The sequence below is a fragment of the Dermacentor albipictus genome, chromosome 4 (genome assembly GCF_038994185.2).
Source record: "Dermacentor albipictus isolate Rhodes 1998 colony chromosome 4, USDA_Dalb.pri_finalv2, whole genome shotgun sequence".
NCBI lineage: Eukaryota > Metazoa > Arthropoda > Arachnida > Ixodida > Ixodidae > Dermacentor > Dermacentor albipictus.
In genome coordinates, this window is record NC_091824.1 from 139,634,129 (window position 1) to 139,658,264 (window position 24,136).

A 24,136-nucleotide genomic window follows, 5' to 3' on the forward strand; every position below is an offset into this window, starting at 1 on the left:
AGAACCGCAACACTTATTATCGTTCGCGTGCATCGCCGACAGAAGAGACACATCAGGACTTCAGAGAAGAAACAAAATACCCATCTTGCAGAGACACACTCAAATACTAATTTATCAGGTGTGTTTCTTAGTTTGAATATTAATGCATATTTCTGTTTGAGAACTAGATACTGCAAGTACTTCCTAACAACATTCGCGGGTCGCTGTCTGCGCCGCTGTAGCATTTTGCGTATGACAGCCATCGTCATCACGCCATCCTGAACCGAATAAGAAATAAGAGTGAAGAAAAAGAGTGAAAAAACGGATACACCTCGGCCGGTTTCGCGCGTGGGGGCCGTCATATTACACAATGGCAGTGTGAAAAGCAGCGCTGCTGGGTCATTGTATATAGGATGCGGGCTTAAAAGGAGCAACGTGTTACGAGGCAGCCGCTGCGGTATGCGTTGCGGTGCACGAGAGACGCATAAGCCAGCACCAAGTTGAAATAAGTTAAGCGAAGCCGGCAGCACGAAGGGACAGGTAAGACCTGAAACACGAAGTAGCAAAAAACGGTAGTTCTCTATGGCTGTAGCAGGCAGCGCGGTTAGATATCCACGCAACTAGGGGTAAGAAAGTAAAGTGAGAGGGGAACGCTAATGTAACTGGCAGGGCCCACGTGCCTTGTATAAGGGCAGCCAAATTACTCCATTTTCTCGCGGGCTCTTGGAAGTCAAATATGTATAGACCAGATCTGAGCAAGATACAGCCCGCGGGCGGCGTGTGGCCCTCCAACTGAATGAATCCGGCTCGCCTAGCCTACCCGCTGCCCCGCAACTTATCCACGCCCTGCGATAAAATAGCGTATTCCACGATTTCATATCCGGAGCGTAACGGACTCGATCGTGCCTGTACCACTAACACAAGAAAAAAACGCAGTTTCTTGCCATTGGTAGAGAGAAGGCGAGAAAAAGAGAAAGGCAGGATAGCGACGTAATGAAATGCAAATTTCCGGCCTGCTACCTTTTACGGAGGCGTGCCAGATGGAGGGCCGCATACGACCCGCGGGCTGTATCTTGCCTCCATTTGCCTTATGATGTGCTTGACTTTCTTCAGTAGATACGCCTTGCCCCGTACAATGGGCCGTTTGTAAATTGAAGTTGATCTCATTCTCGATCTTTCTCCAGAACAGCCCTGCTTCATGTGACCCATGAAAAAAAAGATATTTACCTACCCCTGCTATGGAGCATATAGACCTAACGATCATGTTCTTTACACCAAATGCACACAGAGCAATAGTGTACAAAAAACACTTTCTTATAAGTAGAAAATTTAGCGTAGATATTCATGGACTGAGGCTGCAGAAACGCTATATCTCTACTAAACGTACGTAGTGACGTCGATGTAACTATGGTGTTTATATTAAATGGATCTCACCAGTAACAACGTTTGGTAAGTAATTGTGATGAGCTAAAGTAGCTTAAATCAATTTGGATTCGAAATGGATCCGACTGAAGATACGCAAACAAATGAAACTCTAATCAGACTCGATTCACAGCCAGCAACTCTATTGTCGCTTCTCTATCAATCTAGACGTTTCCCTGAGCTGAGGCCATTCACGCTTTTAAGTACGTGACGAGGAAACTGCAAGCATCCTGTTCGGTCTAGGTGTCTCGCTTCAAACGGTACCGAATTACTTGTTCAGCGTAAACCCCACTACCGAGATGCAAGACAGTTTACTGGTGCAGCCTGACTCGCAGTAAAATAGCAAACTACAGTTTTCATTTCACGGCGAGCAGGAGCTTACGCGACATTCGAATTCTTTGAAGCACTATAACGTATGGTAAGTGACATTGACGAGGACCAACATGGCGGCAATAAATAACGTTTCGATGTATCAAACAAAAAAGGAGGAAATAAGAAAGTCACTCCGGAATTTCTCGTTCTGCACTCGGCTAAGACACATGAAAAAGCACTGCACCATTATTCGTACAGTTGTACTGAGAACAAAGTGTAAAGAAAATGGAGATTCGATGGAAGATTAAAAATGACTGCAGAGTATCCTGCACCCAAAAAAAGTACAAGAAAGCCGGGAGACTGATAACCAGTGGCAGAAAAAAAAACACGTGAGGCAAAATAGACACTCGACTGTGGAAGCGGACGAAAGGTACACTTCATGATAGCAAAGTGAAAGGGAAAGAAAGGGAGGTTTCACAGGGAACCGAGGAATGCTGAAAGTCAAAGCAGATCGTCCACGGGGAATTCTTCGTCTGAGATCAATGAAAGGAAAAGAGGCACGGAGGCAAAATAGAGGCGATGAACACCGGCGGCGGAGCCGAAAGGGAGGGCACAAGAAGTGAGCGAGAGATAGAGTGAGAGAGTGAGCGAGCGAGCGAGTCAGGCGAGCGAGAGAAAGGCCGGCGAAGCACCATTACGCGCCTTATCAGGAGAATGTTCAATGGCGCGAGCACGGTACAGCGGGTTCTGCGTCTATCATTTGGCGCGCCTCGTTGGACCCGTTTTATTGCGTTCGAGCGCCGCGTGTGTAGGAGCGCCGCTGCGCACAGGATTGTTCGGAGGAGGAAGGACGACATTGCCGGGAATGGTTTTTTCTTGCGATGTTTACATAGAAGTCCCCAGATAGCGGCTGATGTTCATTCTAGCGGCAGTGCGTTATAAGGAGGTTCCCTTCGTCAAGGAAGGCATGAAAAGGCTGAAAGAAGGCGCAGTCCAGCTCACTGTTCAGATTAGCACGCTGTAGTTTCCCAATTCAAACTCATTGATTGAGGAAGGACGGCGCATCACCGTCCGCTGTGGTCCTGTGTGTATGGAACTGCGCTGCTTATTACGCGGTCACGCGTTCGATACCCGAAGGTGGAGACCGCACTTAGATGGGAGCGAAATGCGAGAGACGCTCGTGTTCTTAGATTTCAGTGCAGGTTGAAGAACCTCAGGTGGGGAAGCTAATCCAGAGCGCTCGACTACGGCGCCTCTCATACACAGCCCCATTGTCCCTCCCTTTAGGACACTAATGCACACGAAGCTATCTATAAACAATAAACAATAAACGCGTTAAATCTGTTGTCGAATGCTTGCGTACCAGAGGGGTAATTCCCTAATGCAGAGTACAGATTTAATTCATAGACTACAATAGAGTTTTCCCTGTGTTTTGTGTATTCCATTGTCTCCGCTTCGACAAATAACGTCAGCCTCTCCGGTGTGCCTGAAGCAAACCGGACGATCGGCCTTATACCGAAGCCAAGGTCCTGGCGTCGCCATTCATAGGCCCAGAAAGTCACACGCGCACTTCGGCAGTATCCGAAGGAAGCCGACCTGAGGGCCCGACTGTAGATATGCTGAGCCTCTATCTATCCCTCTTCCCGCTTACCTAAGGCTAAAAGGTGCTTAGCTAACCGCCACTTCTGAAGTGGCCATCAGCCATGTCCCGCCTAAAATATGCCGCTTATCGTTGATTCGCCGAGGATCAACAATGTTGGGCTCAATATCTCCATTGAAAGAAGACCATCCGAGCGGGGCGTGAACCAAGAAAGGCACCGCTTTAATTTGTGTTCAGGTTCAAGATGCATTGATCTTGCTGCGGTTCAGTCCCGGTGCAGAAAACAAAGAACTAAAATTGCGCGAACCGGTTGCACGTCGGCTCTTCGTTTTGTTGTCACGCGACGAAGTGCACACACAAGTTGTCATCAGCAAGGATCGGAGATGAGCTCTCCGAAGGTCGGAGACAGGACTGCATCTTGTGTTGTTTCAAGCATGGCGATTTAATGTTTTAGAGAGACTTATACGTTTTCCTCTACCTGCAACCAGTCGAATTGCGTGGTTTCATGTATGTTAAATTTAGTACATACACGTATAAACGAGCGCGACTAAGACAACATAGCCAGTGTGAGCGATGCGGTAGTATTATGTGGCGAAGCATATGTTTGCGTACAGTTTCTGTCGAAAAGGCGCATGAGGCCGACAGTGGCAACACTCCAACCTGTTCGCAACAAACATCTTTAAGAGAACGTACGGAGTCACTATAAGCACTGCTGGGAAATGCTTGCAAATCCAAGCGCTGTGTGGCCGGAAATGCACATTCTCCGGAGCGCACAAGTTCAATTAGTCAGTGTTTGACGCTTGATTGGTGCGAGAACCTACGCCACCGGGATGTGTAAAGACACGGCATGGTACAGGCGTTCCGTGGTGTTTCTCCCGACTGCCGGTTCATTCTCTCTCCTTTTTTTTTTGCTTAGTTTGTTCTGGACGATCTATTCCCACCGCCGCTGATTAAAAACAGTTTATCCACGCCAGCGTACGTGGCACCCGTAGCGAGCCTCGAATTGTGTTTTGGATTATGGCTGCATTCAAAGAACGCAGGAGTGTTCACTTTCATTTAGTTCTCTGGTGCGACTGGGTGACCCGAAAGCGCGTTCAACAGTGAAATTGTTCGTGGGCGAACTGTTGTTTAAATAAGCGGGATAGTGCGCAATCAATAAGGGAGCGCGCCGAGCGACATTGTGCTTCGACTTGAACATTTCGCCAATTGTATAGGCGCTCAGAATGCAGAGTCTCTATGCAGAACTAAACAATTCTTGTTGTATATTGCTGCCCTTATCCCCTTTCTCTTTTATTTCCGGTGAAAGACGAAATGGCAAAATGTTATAGAAGCAAGTCATCGGTTTACGAAGATAACAGAGAAAAAGGTTGTAAGGACGCAAGGACAGCACAAATACAATGAAGCGATGTGAATACAAAAAAGAACCTGCTCATCACAAGGGAGTTCTGCCTGGCCACGACAATTCATCCACGCGTGTGAGAACTTAAATTGCTTAATTGCTTTTTTTTCCCTGGAACACGAAGATAACAAGAATTCACTCAGACGAACATACGAATAAGTGCAGCAACGCTATTAAAAGCTTTCGTGCAAGACAGTTTTCACCTTGTTCTAATCATCCCTTGGTTTTATTTATTTATTATTTTCGTGGAACTTGAAAACTACTGTCCTCTGTTGTGTCCACCTCGATGATACCTTATGCTGGAGGAAAATAAGGGATGGGTAAGATCAGCGCTGGCCTGTGTAATTTATTTGTTTATTTATTTGTTTATTTGTTTGTTTATTTATGTATTTATGTATTCATTCATTCATTCATTCATTCATTCATTCATTCATTCATTCATTTATTTATTTATTTATTTTGCCTTTTTCCTCTGAAACGGTGCCTTCGAACTGCAAGAGAATTAAAATAACGTTCAATTATAATCTATCCCCCTCATTGCATACCACCTGCAGGGCAGCGAGTAGTGAAAGGGTCTATTCGGCTAAGCCCTGAAATTCGCAAGTTCGCCGACGAATATACTATCTCCTCCTCTTCGTAATTCAAGGACCCTGGCTTCCTACGACTCGCGAAACGTTTATGTTTGTAAGTGTCGCACAGAATACGAGCAGTACCGGTGGCAGCCATGCTGCTAAAACCATTCGACCATCATGACCACATCGCGCGCTGAGAAATGTTTCATACTGAAGAACGTGCATAACGAGGCATCTGGCAGCAAACTCGAAAGCACAAAAATCGTGCCGAAGCCATCGACGATGGTTGCCAATGTAATCGAATAACCGAACGCCTCTACGAAGTCATTCCCGTTGTTAAATTATTAAAGGGATGATGCTCTTGGAGGCATATATTTGTTTGCCAATGGTTATATATACGTAGCGTTTGTTGTTTTATTGCGCAATTCCGTAGAGAAGACCGGTTAGCCCAGCAAATGCGTAGTGGTGGTACAAGTGGCTACACATACAGGCCAATTCGTCATCTCTGTTGTCTTCAGCGGCGCGAGCGCCGGTGTGGAAGGCGACTGTCTCCTCCTCTCCTGAAGCTGCCACGGAATGAGAGGGCGGCTGGAGAAGAGGAAGCTGTCCTCTCCAGGCATTCCATCACAGCACCTAAGCCTTCAGACGCATTGAAGAGAGCGCCAATAGTAGGACGGTTCGGGAACTAACGCGCCACTCAACTCAGTTGAGCGAGAGGACGTATCCTTTGCATCGGCGCCTTTCTATTGGTGGTGACCATATTACCATTATTAACCAACCACCGATCACACCGAAAACGGGCGAAAGAGCCAAAGAAAATTATGCGTTCTAAAACACAAAAAAATTAAAGGAAAACACAGAATTCCAAGCGATGAAAAGCTGGAACAAAAATTACAATCCGTCGTTGAGCCTCAAATCTAATAATTTATACGGAAGAAATCATAACGGAAATCATCACTTTAATAAAACACCATTGGTGTGTACATAGCTAATGTATTAAGTGTATACCAGGTCTTTTTTCAGCTGCACCAAACTTTTAAAGTTGCTTGTGACAGACAGCATAATTCTAAACCTTGAGCTAAATTAATTGATGAGGCCGCCATTACTTCTGCGAGAAATCGAAGTGTTTAATTGAAGAATCACGATAATTACAGTAAGTGACTTTTTTTAACTAATTGCTGCACGTCAAATATGTCACTTCACGAATTGTATCCGGCAAGTTCGCAAGCCGAATTCACTTCGAACGAATTCACGGGACAATATATATACACCAGTTTTCTGTGCAAGTGCAAGCACAATGCATTTTTACCGCAAGTTTGACGACGCATATCCCGAAACCGGTGCCATTCTCCGAATTCGTTCTAAGTCGATATGCCATGCGAAATCAACGGCTACTATTCGTAGATCGTAATACACGCCGTAAAGTAATTAGCAAGAATATAATTTCAATTACGTTAATTATTCAATTCGACATTTCAATTTCTCGTAGATGCAATGGCCGCTACATCGAGTAATTAAGCTGAAGGGTTAGAATTGTGCTATTTACCACAGGCAACTTTTAAAATTTTGGTGCAGCTAAAAAACAACACCGCTTGGAGCAACTGAACGGATTTAGTAGTTTCAATATTTATGCGATTTCTAAATAAATGCAACATTGGCGTCTCTCATGTCTTTAAATGACAGTATTATTTTTCAAGGATTTATTGCGTTGCCTTAAATAATTAACTGAAGGGCTATAGGTCAACTTTTTTTTGTATTGCTATGTGCCAAGTGAACCAGCCTTATTAAGACCAATAAATTTTCCTCCATATACACGGCAACACAATAATATCCGTAAGGTCGCTTATAGTGCATTTTCCATCGGACGTTTGGTGAGGGGCTTTCTATGCTCCAAGTAGAAGTTGTAAATTACCGCTTCCTTCTATCTGATCATAATTTTGTCGACGGCTATCGAGTCGTAACAGCGCCAAACATTCAAAGAGGCCAGTCGGAGCCAGATTGAGTATGTTAATTTACAGACACCCAGGGGAAGCTATTGATGAGAACTGCTGGCATTGGATAGCTTTGTGCTAGGGCATTCGTTCGGCCTTAACCTTAATTATGCTGTGGCAAGAATAACGATGCTTGTACCAATGGGATTTCGTGCAGATTTTTGTATCCCGGGAACTTTCGTGACACACCTTATCATACCAGCCTCTGAACAGCTGACAAGGCGGTTCACCGCGGCCCATCCGTCAGCTGGAGGTGTTCAAGTGACTGTTTTATATTTCATTCTTAACTATAAGATCGAGCGTCATCACAAGCGAATAAAAGTGACAGAAGGCCATCTTTATCAACACCGTGCGCACTACTGTACCAATAGCTATTGCTTGTCGTTTGCAGCAGTTGCCACTCTAGAAGAACGTCTCTTGATTCACTGTCACTGCCACCTGGCAGGCCCAATGTAATTGTCATAAGTTCCCGACATTTCTAAGTGCCAATTTATCTCAAATTAAAGTGCGAGGAAGGTTTTCCCTCGTGATTTACCCATTTATACTGAATACAGTACGTGCTTAGCATTTGTGCGAGCGTGGCTTCGGCAAGTGAAACTTCGGCTGTGCAAACACTCAATTTCAGCTCCTTGAACAAACGCAAGCCACCATTGATTATCTCCAGCTAGCGTAGTTCTCAGACGAGAATCCCATTTCTTTTCCTTTCTTCCCCTTTATCTTCGCGCAGATTGTTCCCGCTCCCCAAACCGGAAGGCCCAACCTTGGGTCTTCGTAATGAGAGAGGGAGCGCACAGGCACGAAATGCTGAGTAGACAGACGATGGCTTCTCCAAGCTTTCCAACGGAACGTCTCTCTCTCCTTGGCAAACACGTACGCCGACAAAGAGGACCAAGAAAGAAAAGAAGAGGAGCCGCTCTCCACGCTTTAGCATTGTGCAAGCGCTCGCACAAAGGCATCATCGTGTCCCCCGAAGCGTGACACCAAATCTTCTTAATGGACGGCGTATGCTTACACAGGTCTCGCAAGCCCACATACGCGCAGGGATGCCTTAGGAACCCGCCAATGCCACGTCCTACTACCATCCTTTTTTTTTTCTTTGCGTATCGTGCGTTTCGAGTCTTTTTCTCTTTCCTTCCGTTGTTTTTGCTAAGAAACACGGAGAAGAAAAAAAAAAGCATCTTGTATACGGCTTTCCGGTTCCAGGAAACGCCGCGGACGTGTACGCTGTAACTGGAACGTGCTGCCATGCTCTACTTCCTCGTTTACCCTGCATCTCCTGCTATAAATTTTTGGCTAGCATTATTAGTTAATTCTGGAGTCCTTGCGGAAAAAAAAGGAAAAAAAATTAGAAAACGGCGCATTTTACCGAAATTCGCTGCGCCCTAACGGAAGAACTAAGCTATCACGGGAAACAAGCACACGTCCTCAGCATTTATAAAGCTTGTTCCTCCTCATAGCTTTCTTTATCTCTTAGGATTTTAACATTAAGGAAGGTGCGCAAACCGGATTCCAGAGTGCCTTATTTGCTGCTTCCTTACAAAACGACTGCATTTACAAGAAACGCCGCAGCTGGTGGGACGGTGGGTGGGCGTGCGAGTGAGTGAGTGAGTGAGTGAGTGAGTGAGTGAGTGAGTGAGTGAGTGAGTGAGTGAGTGAGTGAGTGAGTGAGTGAGTGAGTGAGTGAGTGAGTGAGTGAGTGAGTGAGTGAGTGAGTGAGTGAGTGAGTGAGTGAGTGAGTGAGTGAGTGAGTGAGTGAGTGAGTGAGTGAGTGAGTGTGAGTGTGATAGGCAGAGAATCATATAGCCACTGACCTACCGCGATGGGTGAGGTGGAACATCGTCTTGCTCAAGTGATATAGCTGAAAAGCAAAATTCCATTCTTTGTCACAAGTGACAGCGTTAGCATCTTCGACTTCCTATATAAAAAAGAACAATACACGCTACGTAGCTAAACACAGCAGACGGCAGTTTGCATATTTAGCCGCATTCGTTTAACTATACAAGAAGATTTAGCCAGGCTGACATCTTCACCATATCCTTAACGGTTGTGTCGTGCCACCTATAGCTGGCTTTTCGTTCGGTCATAAATCATAAATATTTTAAACGTTAGATTTACTGCAAGATTTCAGACCCAGCAATATGAATAAACCATTGAAGTTTTTTTTTTTTTATTGTTAATCTGCACATTTCTCAACTCTGCCTCACTAGCTCAGGATCGGGCGTACTACAGCGTCACTGGTATACCGTTTGCCGAATATTCAGAATAGTCATTTATTTATACATGGAACATGCCGAAGTTGAGCTTTATTAATTGAGGAAAATCAAAGAGATTAACGTTAGTTCTTAACGCTAACACACCGATAACTATAAAAGGCCTTTACGATACATATATATATTTTCAAGACATCGCAACACAAAAAGAAATACTTGAACTAGGCAATTCCGAAAGTCGCATCTTTCCCTAATTGAAAACACTTTTGTTACAACGAAGTATCAGAACAGTTTTTTTTTTCTTTTCTTCTGATCGTCTGCGTCTCCAATTCGAATCTTTGTCGAACATACTAAAGAACTTAACGGAAAACGGCGAATTACCCGCTTCGAAGAGTTCCAGTAGAGCCACGCCCCTCTTGAACAAGTCCTGCTGCTGCGACAAGCACCCCACCGTCATGGAAATCGATACACCGATGCCGTGCAATTCCTTAAACTCTGAAGTTGTACTAAACACCACTTGCGCAACTTATTCCGGGGCGATTTCACGTTACGGTGTTAGCCGTTACATTGTCAGCGTGCTTACTTGCACTGGAGGTTTACATGGCAGAGAAATGAAGTCGATGGCGTGATAAGACCACAAGAAAAGTCTGATTAATAAAGAAGCAGTCCCTCAAAACTTATTTCGACTGTGTCGCTCGCTTTATGCCGTATCAAAACACCAAAGCAAAAGACTAATGCCACCTTGCATGTTTGCGGATGCCAATAATGCGTACATATATCTTTGAAAATGTATAGGCAAAACGACGTCTAATCATTTCAAAGTACGTGCTTGCGTTGTTTATTTTATTACGCATTACCTCACACAAGCTCGTTTACTAGCATTCTAGGGGGGGGGGGGCGCAAAAGTAATGAGAATGACCTTTTATTTGGCATTATTCTAAACATTTTAAACTGTCACCCTGAGAGTACAATCTCTTGGGCACAATGTAATTGTCCCAGTGCTTTACTCGTTTTTTAATACTTCTCCCTTGTCTGACGAGAACTTATCTGAATAGTCACGGTTTCTCGGGTACTGCTACGGAGCTTGCTGCACTTCGCAGCACTTCGCATGATTCGTGAAGATCTAACACGAAGATTGAACATACTTACCCATTTCAAGTCAGCGCAGCAATTTCTGCTATCTGCTTTATAGAGGTGGGGGACTACAAGGAAATAAGATAGCTGTATCACCAACTAGCGGAGAAAGGACATGACGTCACCTTTCAGTGGCTCTCAGGCCACGGTGGCATCGTAGACAATACGAACATGCAATGAAGCTAGTAGGAGGGTTCCCGAAGACGCCGTGAAGGAACCCATCCCGCTATCAAAGACCGATGTAGCAACAAAGCTCCGCATACCCGTGCGTGATGCCACACGATTTATGTAGAACAGGCCAGGTTTCCGGCATACACTTCTGCACCGCCTGAACCCATCCCTCCCACTACGCATTCCATCTGGATATATCTCGAACCAATACCAAGTGTTCTCTGCCGACTCTCTGCCGGGCTGAGCACCCTGCCTTGGAGTTCATCTGCAGCGGGTGCAAAGCACAGGCAAGTCGAGAATGCACGCGCGCCCTAGCCTCGGAGGACACGTAATCTCAAGTTTCGGAGAATCGTTGAAGATAGAGGCAGCATGAACCGTTCTCTTTTGCGCTGTTGATCTCACTAGCTTTGTGACAGCGTGTATTCACAGTCATCGAGTGCGATCTGTTCATGTTCGCCTGTGCGCGCGTGACATCATGCTTACTAATTAGCGAGCGAATGTTCACCGCAGTTTGTACGACCAATAAACTAAGACCCTTACTTCGTGTAGTTTCCCAATAATTTGCCATAGCCATCAATGTTTCACCCTTCTAGCGAAACTGCGAGAACGGAGCAACGCAGAGAGGGAAGTAGACGCAGCGATGTTGAGTGCGCCGAGTACTGTCACATTCCACATTGCGAGCGGCCATTCTTCCGCGACGCTAAATACAGATGTTTTAGTAGTTCGCGCGTTTAAAGCTTATGTTTCCTTTAAAAGGAAGCTATTGGTGTACAATAAACAAACAATAGTGTTTTCCTTTCGGCGAGGTGCCGCTAACCTGTACGTGAAGTTCCTTGTCTTTTATTGAACGGAAGTAAATAAGCAACATGAGAATCAATCGTAACAGTTTAATTCTCCGGGCACGCACAACAATACCTGCAATAAGCAGAACTCCAAAGAAACTCACTCAAAAAGAATTCAATGCTACCCTGCCGGAGAAGTCCGGAAATTGAACCTAATGCACAAGTATGTAGTACAGTATATAGTACCTCACCAACTGAACCACCTGGTAACAACCGTGTATGCAGAAAACCATGTCTAAACGGCAACGTCAATTTGTTTATTGGCACCTTTAAATAAAAATTTGCAAATTCGGCTTCAACAGATAAGAGATTTCATAGGAGAGTACTAATGGCTTGCGTGAACGTTTGTGAATAACGAAACCGTCGCAAGCGACGCAATGTACAACATGCTCAAATTTTGGAGAACACGGTACTCCAGAGCTCATTTTAACAGCCATAATAAACCTTCAAAAGATGCAAGTTAGCTTTCTCGCAACGCACACTCACAAAAATTTTGACGGCTCTGACACTGTTCAAGACGCTGAATTTCCGGCAAGAACGTGCTTACAATTGCACTTCCAAACGATATCCCATAGCACAAGAACACTAGCAATACACCGGATGCCCCATAATGAAAGTACTGGTCGTCACATCAGAGTTGCGCATTGCGAGAAAGCCAGCTTTTCACTTTTCGAAAGGTCCGACAGAATTGCTGCTTTACTAAAAGGGATCTGCGTTGCGAGTCATATCAGTGGTTGTTTTAGCCACGATGTAGAACAAATGTCCAGGAAGTATCGGAATGTATATAAACGAGTTATTTCTTGAAACAACTACTTTTGTATGTAACTGTCCACGCTAAGCAATGCCGCCGGTGGCTTCAATCGAAACAAACGGATCGAAGTCGCGCGGGCGAAAGGACTGGATCGAAGGGTTCGGCCGCTTGCCAGCGTCATCCGCATCCTCAGAGCCAGATGTCCGAGGTGGAGTCTCCGCCCGGGAAGCGCATCTCGTGGGCCAACACGGGTCCTTCGGGCTCTTCGCCAAAATCGACCAGGAACTCGCGGTCGATGCAGAGGCCTCCATTTTTGTTGTCCACGTCCACGCGTAGCATCATGGCTCCCTTCCTGCGCACCGTTGCAGAAAAGCAGGCTTGACCCGAGTACGAGCATCCCGAGTTAGTAAACCCGACAATGCTCAACGTATCATTTCTCGCTACACTTTTATATACCGAAATTATGCAGATTTTTTTTTTTATACGCCGGGGCTGGTTTTCCCATTTAATGACTGGTTCGCCGAACTATTCTCAAGTATTTACCACATTTTTTCTTGGAAACCGTTTCGTTATTTTCGGTATAAATGCACTCTGACAATTGAGGAAGGTGAATAAGTTGCTTTAATATTCCTTAGTGGGAAACTAGGCTTCACGGCGTTAAAAAGGCCAGCTGTGAAGGCACAACTGTTACGGCTCTTGCTCAGTGGCACAGCTCGTCGTCTACACTCTGCAAATGGCGGAACAGTATCTTCCCAAGCGTCAGCATTCGGCAGCTTCTTTTTTTCGCGAAGTCGACAAAAAAAAGAACAGCGTGTTTGGGAGCTCTTCGTTGATTAATGAACGAAATCAACGCATTTCAGCTCCGCCGCTACAGGCGGCAGACCGGAACGTTGACAGTTAGGCACGGTCTTGTGCGAATTGGAAATACTACCAAATAGCTGTGATGCCTGGAATAAATCAGTCGATGGTTTAGAAGCGAGAAAGCAAGAAGAAAGCCTAAAAAGCAGCCTTTCTTCAGTAAGCCAACGCAGAAATAAATTGAGTTTTAGATCGCGGGAAATTATCACAAGTATTCGCGCGTGCACTTTATTAAATCTATTTGAGGATAGGTTGGTGCCTATGTGTGGCGCCGGCTACTCTTCTCTTACCTGATAGTTATAGTCGTAAAGTTAACAATCACCAAACTGGACAAAAAAAAAGGACATGAACGAACATTCACGCACTAAGTCTCAGTATTGCAATATAACTGTTCGCGCAACAGAAGAGTTCACGTGGCATAGACACTAAAGCCGCAATGTTCACACGCAACACATGAATTTGCACAGCTTAAATTTTCACAAGATCAAGATGTTCAAATAGATGTTGAGCACTTGAATGCCGCACTCTAAATGCAATACACATGCTGCATGAACGCGAAGACAGAATTAACATGTAATTAATGGTGCTTGTTAACAATGCGAGCGATAACTATTGTACGACTTATTTTTGTGATATTTTTGATTCATCAAAAAATTGTACTAAGGCGCGAGCAGCAATGGTTCGACGTTTTTCTGCTGGCCATGGACCTAAAATTTTTCCCAAGGATAGCGGCCGTCTAACCAAGTCGTGCAGTTTTTTCTAGAGGTTCTTGCGGGGAGCGTTGTTATTTTTAGAGGAAGAAGAAGTTGTTCTATGTTTTCTTCAGCCTCTTCACATGATCCTGTAGCACTTGGTTTTTTCCTATCCTATATAGGAAGCTTTTAGTATAGGCAGTGCCTAATCGAAGCCTATGAACTATGTGCACTTCTCGCTGTTTGTGTCTGAATAGCACTAGCTACATTCAGCACAGGCATTCGCTTAAGAAGCGATCGAGACGTTGCATTAATGTTGCAATAACGTAAGGAATTCAAACATGTTTAGGAAACCTACAATTGAAGCAGGTTGCTTGATGTTTCTGTAGCACTGAGACTAATGTGGAAGATTATTGTCTCGTTGGCAAAAGACTTGTCTTACTCCAGTTGATTTCATGCGAGTCTTCTGCTTTACGAATAAAATCGTGTTTGGAAGGAAAGGGCGCCGAGCAGAGTGGGGAGGGGGATGCAACTGTCTGAATGACCGTGATGTAAGGAAAAAAAGAAACGCGAGCGCTTCCGTAGAAGCACGTTGTACTAAAAACTCGGAACAGACACGCCACTTTGAGAAAGCCAGGAGAGGCGCGAACATCCAGTGTCAAATGAACGGGCGAAGTATTCATCCCGCAGAAAGCCCTCGGGGCTTGGTGAGCGGACGGACCACTAGCCGACGAATTCTCTCGCCCCGTTTGACTGGGCGTCGTTTGCTGCACGCATTGAATTACCTTACGGGACGGCGGGTTTCACGCAAAGCTCGGCCGATCGGGCTCACTTCAAACGACCGCGGAGTGAAGCCGTAGTTCTTAGCAACAAATATGACGGCCCGAAGGTATGTATAAGCAAACACAGTACGAGGCCACCCCTCCGGGATATCAGCGCCTCGTATGGATAGCAACCATATACTCTCAGGGGCCTTGTGCTGCGGGCTGGCACTACTCACGCTGTTTACACGGCCTTGCGATAAGGATGCAGTTGTAGAAACCGGTGTCGGAATGCTGGTAATATCTGGATACTGAGACTCGCTTAGGTAATGCGCAGGGAAAGAGGAACGTGAAGCAAGAAATGAAGCAAACTGGAGGCAGAGAAAACGCTGTTGCTGGTTGCACAAACAAAAAAACGCAAAGAAAGAACAGGAAATGAAAGCGAGAAATGAAAGACGGATAAACATGAAGGAAAGGAAACAGGCGGACAGGCGAAACAAGACGGATTTAAAAGTTAATCGAAAGCGCCAAATAGTTGGAATAATGTTAGCTATTCACAAGCAACTGCAGGACTTCAATAAAGTTTTACCATACCATTCACAAGAAAAATGAACTCTCCACAAATCCAGCGAATGTCGTGCCATTTCTAGCGACTTTTAGAACAAAGTACACTAGCTGCTTCGGTGCTAAAGCTCCATTTGCTCATGAGTTTCCACAAACTATGCGTTTGCGGAAACTATACCCAAACGCAAAATATATGTTTGTAACACACGTGGCATACTTATGAGTGCAGATATTCATAATAGCGTCGAGGTACGTCGACCACCCAACTGCCGAAACAGTATACTGGCCTGATCACCACCTAATGCGTGAGTCGCGCGATTTAGAAAGGGATCAAGATCGGAACCGGTCGCTCTCAATTGTGGAGACACCGCAACAAGACTATTTACGATGCTGGTGACCTTAAAAAATGAGGGAACCTAGGACCTCAATTTTGTTATGGTTACAGCTATGAAGCAAACCGACAATGTAGCCTATAGGAAAGCTTATAGCGGAGGTTACTCGTCTTTAATTGAAATGCACAAATAACGAACAGACCACTTCCACTTGCTTGCTGCTAATCGCACCCACTGTAAGCGACTCCTGCGATTGAATGGAAGCATGTTCCACGTCTGCACCGAGGGCCATTATCAGCGCTGTGCAATACTCCCACAGTCATAGATATATGACACACGTACACAAATATCCAAACATTTTGACAAGGGGTCTACCACCGCGGTAGCTGAATGTGGTAAAGCGGTGCACGTGCAATGCGAAAGATTCGGATTCGGCGTCCACAAGAACGAAGTTGCCTTTTCGTGCACTTTTATTTATCTTTTTCCTCAAGTACATTCCTATAAAAAATAGCAGGAAATGTTCTGCGTTTTTCCGGTCCTTATCGTCCTTTCCTCGATATGGTTGTGACGATGCTTGTTGGCAGCTTTTCACACTCGATGCTTTTCACGGGACCACAGTCCGCGCTCTTATAGCAAAAGGTTCTCTGATCGATGTCGAATCTAACGGTGCACAAAGAATAAAGGCACTTGGCTAAGCGACACTTGCCAAATAACCTTTCTTAGAAGTTTTTGGTGTTGGTTTCTTATGAAAAGGGATTCATTCACGAAACGAAACCTATTCGTAGTTCCTTAGCGAGACTTCGGCTTTATTTGATCCGAGTAAAAGGTCATAATGCAAGAGCTATAACGCCATCACGAACTTCCAGAGGCTTCAGCGAAACTATACCGCCGCCGGCGCAAAACGCAGAGCCCTTCTCCCACTCAGTAGGAAATAAGCGAACGCAGAAACAAAAAATCATAAGTTTCCGCTTCAACTTTCCACAGTAAGAGCTGTGCGTAGGCGCACGGACTCGAACGAGGAGCGTAGAGCTTCAGTGTCGTGAGCGGTGGGACAGTGAGTAAGAGCCCGGATTAGTTGTCGCTGAAAGACCTCCTTTGCGCCGAAGTTCCTGGTCGCGAAAGGATTTTTCTAAGCAACCATCTTTCGCGACGCTGAAAGGCGTAGTAGCCCCTATGCGAGAGGAATTGCAAAGCACAGTCATTTCTCCGCGGCGATTCAGACTTGCATACCGCGAGCCGAAAGGTAGACAAAATCCGAAGCAAAGTCTGTACTTCCGCAAAGCCACTCTATAAAGTTTGTTCCAGTAGACTGCGGATGTGCAGGACATCAGTAAAGGTAGCAGTAAAAGAGAAAAGACGTGGGCAGTGGCTTGATAGTTGGCCGAGCTGCACAAAGCGAGTGGGAAGAAGGGTTGAGAGAAGAACCTATGTGAGTAGGCTATTCTCAACGTTCATGCGTCCCAGTATGTAGTTAAGAAGAGAAAACTTCGGGTACATTTGCGCTAGTGTTGCGGAATTCTTGAAAGAGCATCTGCTCTCAGTATAGTGCGCCTTTAGGTGAATAGTTTCGCGCAAGATGAAGTTGGGTGGTTGAGGTTCTTAGAGGGCCTCCTATTACATTCCTGGGCCATTCGGCAGCATAAATTAGGAAGCGAAAGTTTGAACATGCAAGAATGTTGATTACAGGCTGACTACATCACATATTTATTTTAGCGCGGAAGAAGTAACTTTCTTTCGCAGCTGTCCTGTCTTATCTTCGCCCTTGTTTCTACGAATTCTGCCAAACGTATTTTTGGCGAGTGGCTATCTTGGGGGCGTTAGCGATACCCACAAGCCATAAACGGCAACTGGGACGAACGCATATATTCGTCAATTCTGAGCTGCATTTAAGCTGCACGTTGCGCGGTTGTTACATCCGCATGGAAGCCCATTTAGGCGGGATGGCGTCGCGGTAATCCCGCGACGGCAAGTGATGCATCGCAACTGCTACATGTGGTTATATTTTTGCTTTATCCGTAAGCAAAACTCGCCAGTTTCAACCGGCGGTAGGTTGCCACCGCAGGGTTTCACTTACATACGCAATGGGCAACGTCGGAAATTTGAGAAACGCGGTGCGGTGCATGGCAATCTCTCCTTTCCGCAAATAGTTCGGCGCGCAATATGATAAATCGCGGGGACAAGTACGTGCCTAGAGATAAAAATGGCTTTGTATCTTGAGCTATGCACCTTTTCTGGGCCTATACGCCAGATTTGAGCACTTATTGGAATGCATCATGTAACCGCACAAAAACAAGGGACAAAGAAGAAACATACAAGACAGGCACGCCTGTCTTGTATGTTCCTTCTTTGTCCCTTGTTTTTGTGCCGTTACATGATGCATTCCAATAACGACCACCAACTAGCCCGCTTATCCCTGTTAAATTGAGCACTCAGCAAGCGTATTGGGCTAATTGACGTAAGTGCCTTTCGAGGGCGACCGATGTGACCAGTTTTATTTTTTTGACTTAATAGCAGTTTATGCTATTAAGTTATGCAATCACTTATGCACCTCCATGCACTTATTTCTGTGGCAAATGTTTGGCGACCCATTTTCCACCATGCTGCAGTCCGCTGAATTTCCAGCACAGGTAATTAAAGACGAGACCCCGTTATACCTGCCAACGCGACATGTCGTGACACAGCCAACGCAAGGCCAAATATAAGGCAAATTCAAAACATCACTTGGCCGCCAGAAGCAGAGATTAAGGCTGCGTTCTTTATTGGGCAATAAGTGCAGAAAACGGAGGATCACGGCGTGGGCTATGCATTTGTATACTGCAGCAGCAGCAAGCGCTGCAGTGGTTCCGGAACTCGCCGTTTCAAGATTAACCGAGAAAAGCATGTTTGATTCCTCGTCACCTCATTGCGAGAACGTTCTGCCACTCATTAGCTACGCTTCAGGAGGATAGCGTCAACTTTATAAACCCAAGGGGTTTTCAAACGTGTCCACATGCTTTCAATGTGATTCCTAAGCCAAGTTTAAGGGACAATGAAGAAACAAATTTCTTCTGCATCAGTAAATTACCGTTCTAAAACACCAAAAACACCACTGTTACCCCGATAAGGCTCTTGGTAAGCCATAAAAAGCGCAAGAACGAAAGCGACGCCTCCTTGAAGTTCCCACAGCTGGTCGCTGTGACGTCACGAATTTCGATAGCATATTCTTGGGCCTACTTAAATATATAGCGGTACAGACTGACTACATTGTGTTCTAAAGGAACTGAATACTAAACATGGCAAGTTTCGGGAACGTTTACTGAGCCAACGTGGCCCAAATGCGAAAAAAATAAATACTTTGGAATCCCTGACGTCACACCGACATTCCGGCTTCGGGGTTGCCGCGCGAAATTCAAATACTGATACTTCGACCTTGATTTTCCCATCTAATAATCACTATTATTTTTAGACGACTTCCTGCGAGATTCTCAATGTTTTATTAGTCTAAACTGATTTACTGTTTCGCTTTAGCGTCCCTTTAAGGATGATTTCACGCGAAATCAGCAATTAGCATGTGGTCAGTTTTACGAGACTCAAAATTTCCGCGGGGGCTCCAGTCCACAGAGAGGCTGCAGCTACGGTAACGTACAAAGTGACTTTAAAACTTTCTGCTATATATATATGCATACACAGGCGCCGTATGAAGCTTTAGAAACAGGAAAATCGCGACAATGCCTTACTGTCCTTGCATCAGGTTCGGCGCACATTTTGCTGCTCAGAACTAAGCTTCATAGAATCGACACATTGGTGCAGAGTGAGCACTATTCAGTACCTCCCGCAAGCTTATGTTAGAAGGCTTTATGACTGCAACGCGTAAAAAGTATTTAGGCTAATTTATGCATCAAAGGAGCCCTACTGAAAACTCGAAGCTGCTCAAGCCTTTCAGGAGACTTCATTGCAGCTCAAAGTTGCAAGCAAGGAAATATGTGCAATTTTTTCCAAAGGATTTTTACAGTTAGACCGACGTGTAACAGTACATTTACAATTCAATCAGTCGCAAGCATGTCTGCTGGAGAGGCCCAGGAAAACCTACCTATTATGATGCATCAAGAAAATCCAAGAGCAGGGTAAGAATTTTCAACTTAGACACGCAATACCTTATAAGCCCTCCTTTAACCCACAGGCAGTAGTCATTTTTCTACAGAAACTTCATTCGTCTTATGTCTGCGCGCAGCTCGAGCCACATATGTATAACAGGTGCAAGCAATACTAAAAGCGATGCAGCGATTTTACAACAAAATAACCTCATTTTCTCCGCAATAAAGCCACAGAAAAAAACGCCGCGATACGTAGCCAGTCTTACTCGTATAGCTCCGGGTAGAACTGCTTGTCCCAGGCGCTGTACAGTGACGTTGTGGCGTACAGCCTCTTGCCGTCCAAGCTGAGTTGCAACATCTGGGCGGCACCTCGAACAGCCTTGCCCTTGATCACGCACCGCTCGGGCTGTTCCTGTCACGGGATAACAGGCAGGAAATGCGTGTTGGATCCAGAACGCTTGTTCGCCGCGGCCAATCGTGAGACTCAAACCAAGGACAGGAAAACAGTTTCAGTACCGTTCAAGGACATCACAATGTCAAGGGCGGTATACCCAGTCGATCACTTCCAGGGATACGACTGCTTTCACGAGATCTCGCATGGGTCGGCCCAGGACACGCGTCGGCGTCTACGGGCAACGATGTTCCTGGTACTGTGCCTAGGCTGCTGCATGCTAAGGCATTGTGCGAGAGACGCTCTCGGCCGCAGATGTTGACACGTTCACTGGCGATCGAGTCATGCGAAATCTCGCGACACTGATCGTGTCTTCGAAATTGATCAACTGGGAATATAAACGACCCCAGGCCTCCCCACGAAAATTCCACACTGGTCCTCAGAAGATGGACACTAAAGTAGAAAGCACGCCGTATCTCGTGCCATGTTGCTGCTAGATATAGATCACAGTGAGGACAATGCATACCGATTGAACCCTCACGGCTCAAGAATTAGGCACGCGGCTGACACTCGCGCAGTCGTTTTCGTATGATGCTAAGGCTTAGTAATCGCCGCGAGCGCACATTTAAAGCTACGCAAATACCACTTTTACGAAGCAGCGAACCAGAGATGGAGACATTGACATCAAATTTAGCACCAGCAAACTAGGACAGAAGGGAGGCGACACCACACTGCGCTAGCCTCAACTTTATTTTCGGGAAACAAGTACCTATTTCACCCATGCACAGCGGCGCCACATCCAAATTTTAACCATTCAGAAAAGCCGTCTCCTTATCTAACAAGTCGACCGAAGGGGCGCTAACAAGGCATGTTAGCGCCCCTTCGCTAGTCGAGCTTCGATCACAGGTCCGTCTGAAATTGACCGCATGCTCTTTCTTGTGTACGTGAAAACACCACACGACTTGGAAGGAATGATCGTAATAATTTGTACATACGCTATCGAAACGCTGATGGACGAAGGCAACCCACGTAGGAAAAAAATAAAGTTGCACTTGATATTAGCTGAACACAATTATCAAAATAATGCGCACACATGAGCATCTACGATTGTTTGAGACATCGTTAAATTGGTTAAACGTCCGATCGGAAAATGGGACAGCCTGACAGAAGCTTGCGTCTTGACTGCTGCTGTCCTTTAAAAATTATGATACAAAGTTGACCAAAACGCAAATATTGCGGTATTTTATTGAGGAAGTTCTCGGAGTACTGGAAGCTAGCTTCGAAGATACTTCCCGTCGAAGTTTCATTTTCCAGACTCCTACTTCTGCCAAAATTGGTCAAACCTGACAAGTAGTTCCAGTTCAGTCGTCATTTCAGACGGCGCATGACGTTGCTAATATGAGAATTCCAACAGAAATGTTCGATCGACGCGTTTCACAACGCGTTGTGAAACGCGTCGATAGAACCGATTTATATAAGTACGGCAACGAAAAGTTTATGAGATCTCAATCCAGGCTACACGATCGCTTTAGACCGGCCTGCAAACAGCACAAACTCGCCCCCTACGTTGGTGCCTCCCATGCCTTCAGCCAAATGAAAGAACGGCCCTACATACCACTCTTTACAGGACGCGATAACCATAGCACTTGTTTCCTCTGTTCCGGTATAACGCATTGACACGGTCCTGTCACTGACAGGGCAATTACACGGAGCAGTGCAAGAGCCCTGGTCTGCGAGACCCCGAACACTGGGCGGGACTCGTCAACACGTGTCCAGCAAACCGACAAGAACATGAGCGCCGAAACCAGTGCGCTCTTACCTCTCCACCCCTGGTTCCCTCCACCAGATCTTTTTTCGCATAGCCCTGCCTTTCGTTTCTATCTTGCCATGCTTCCACCAATTGCACACTGGCCGTGAAAGCGTTCTTACCCATCTTGAGTTTTTCGCAGAAGGGTGCCGCAGCGTGGCTCCGTATCGCCCAACGGCGTTCTGGAATATCTGCATTCTTTTCCTCGACATTTGTTAATCGCTTAATTTATTTTTATGTTCGCGTGGCAGCTGGTCTCCGGCAGCCTATTTTTTTTTCGACTCGCATGAGTCTTATTGAAGGAATGAAACTACACGTTGCACAGACTCAGTGGACTGCAATGAAATCACTTAGTCAATCGATGGGTATCAGCGTCTCAGAAACGCTTGCTCGTTATCGCAGAGAATAGGCGTGTTCACACGTGTGCGTCCTGCTCTGCTTATCATTTCAGCTTCAATGAACTCTCGAGTACCCACCCTGCCTTTGCTTCTTCCTATGACAACACATTTATCAGTGAACGGCTTCCACGTTTTTTTTTTTAAACGCAGGAAATGTGATAAGCTAGTGTTGCCCCTCACTCGTATCTGATATCGCGAGCATGTTGCTTAAGGCGTTCGTTTAAGCTTCTGCCGCTCCGACCGATATAGTGGTTCCCGCATGATAAGAAAATCTGGTACACGACACCATCACAAGTGACGTAATGCTTCTGATGTGTCCATGCATCCTCGCACTTTGCTGTTGTCAGCCTTTCTTATCTTGCACAATGTGGCAAGTTTCTTCAGGGCCGAGAATACGATGGTTGCATGTCCATCTGCGATGTCCATCTTACCAGGCGTTGCAGGCAAAACATAGTGGCAATATCATTCGAGTGGTACTAAATAGGAAGTAACCGGTATCTGCGACATTTTAGCCGAATGCGGTGCAGAAGTGCCCGATCGCGCCTGTTAAGGCCGCACGGCATTCGAAATTCGCAGATGGGATCGTAAGTGTAATTACGTCCCTGCACCGAGTTGGTCCGGAGTTCAATCCGCAGCAAACCCACTTGCGCTATGCCAACTACGTCTATTCATTTCATCATGGCGTATAGCTGTTATGTCGCGTACAGTTCGGAGGCTTTTTTTCTATGTTGTTATCGGCCAAAGGTATTCTTTTTTTTTTCTCATTGCGATAAAGACTAGCCCTTAAGTCATAATTTTTGGTGCGTATATGTGTATTATGTGTGTGCTGTGAGGCCTGTGTTGCGTATGAATTGAAGCAGTGTTTTGTGGAATCTTGTCATGCATCATGTATTCTTGCGTATGTGGACAATGCACGTTTCCCGGGTTTTACAACAAACGTTTCTGCTGCGGGGAAGAATTGTGCGATACACGGTTTGCAATGTTCTTGAACTTAGGAGTGACTTCTCTGTTAACACCGAAACATCAAAATGGCTTGTGTTGCAGCCGATCTGGATATTTGGCATTTAGTGTAAAGTAGAATTTATGGAAAGGTAAACAGGTAGAGCAGAGTTCGTGTGCCTTAATCTGCCACTATAGGCACTGGAGAAAATATTAAGTAAAAAAGAAAGGGATGGAGAGACATGAGAATACCGACGCGATGTTGGTCGTGAACAGCGGGAACATATTTAATGTCTTGAAGCTATAGCCATGTGGCCGTAAAAATTTTACAACCTGTACTAATATTTAGGGTGGCAAAAAGGACCCGGAAATGAAGTCTTAGAATGGCCTGGCGTCAGTTTCTCAGAGAAAGGGCTCAGTCCGTTGCTGCTTTATTGTATGTCGGTCAGATAAAATATGTGCAATAGGATACCTGGCACATTGCGCGGGTTGCAATCAGCGTTCTTCTCACAGCTGATAAAGCGTTACATTTAGAGTTACGTGCATTAGGTTAACGTAATTTATGAAACGCACTCTAATATTCACATGTCATTTAGGCTTCGACGCCTATTCGAAATCAGTGGGGCTCACGCAGTATCATCAAGTCTAATTGGCTCTGAGGAACTTGTGACAACAAGCAGTCCTACGGAATAAAACATGCCTGTAAGTGATTTAAAATTGAATTCGCGGAAATTAACACGATGAAAGTCAGAAACTAACAGTGATACACGCATCGATTCAGCTTAGATAGACCTAACTAACTCGCAATTATGGGTCAGTATAAGTGAGTTCCGAGTGACTCACCAGCGAGGTTGGGGAACTATACAAGGCTCCAATTAGCCAAGTTCGAGTTATAAGTCATGCGCGCTGGTACGTGGCTGTCGCTTCCCAGCTGCACC

General features: G+C 45.5%; 1 protein-coding gene across 1 annotated transcript in view; it reads right to left on the reverse strand.

Moving 5' to 3' along the window:
* Positions 1–11,663: 11,663 nt before the first annotated feature.
* The window catches only part of LOC139059349 (methanethiol oxidase-like), a 51,604-nt gene continuing 39,131 nt past the window's right edge, over positions 11,664–24,136 (reverse strand). Inside the window, exons 10-11 of the mRNA XM_070537639.1 lie at positions 19,930–20,075; positions 11,664–12,735 (exon numbers count right to left, since the gene is read on the reverse strand). Of these exons, the coding sequence (XP_070393740.1) occupies positions 12,573–12,735; positions 19,930–20,075 (309 nt within the window). The 3' untranslated portion in view covers positions 11,664–12,572. The remainder of the gene's footprint in view (positions 12,736–19,929; positions 20,076–24,136) is intronic.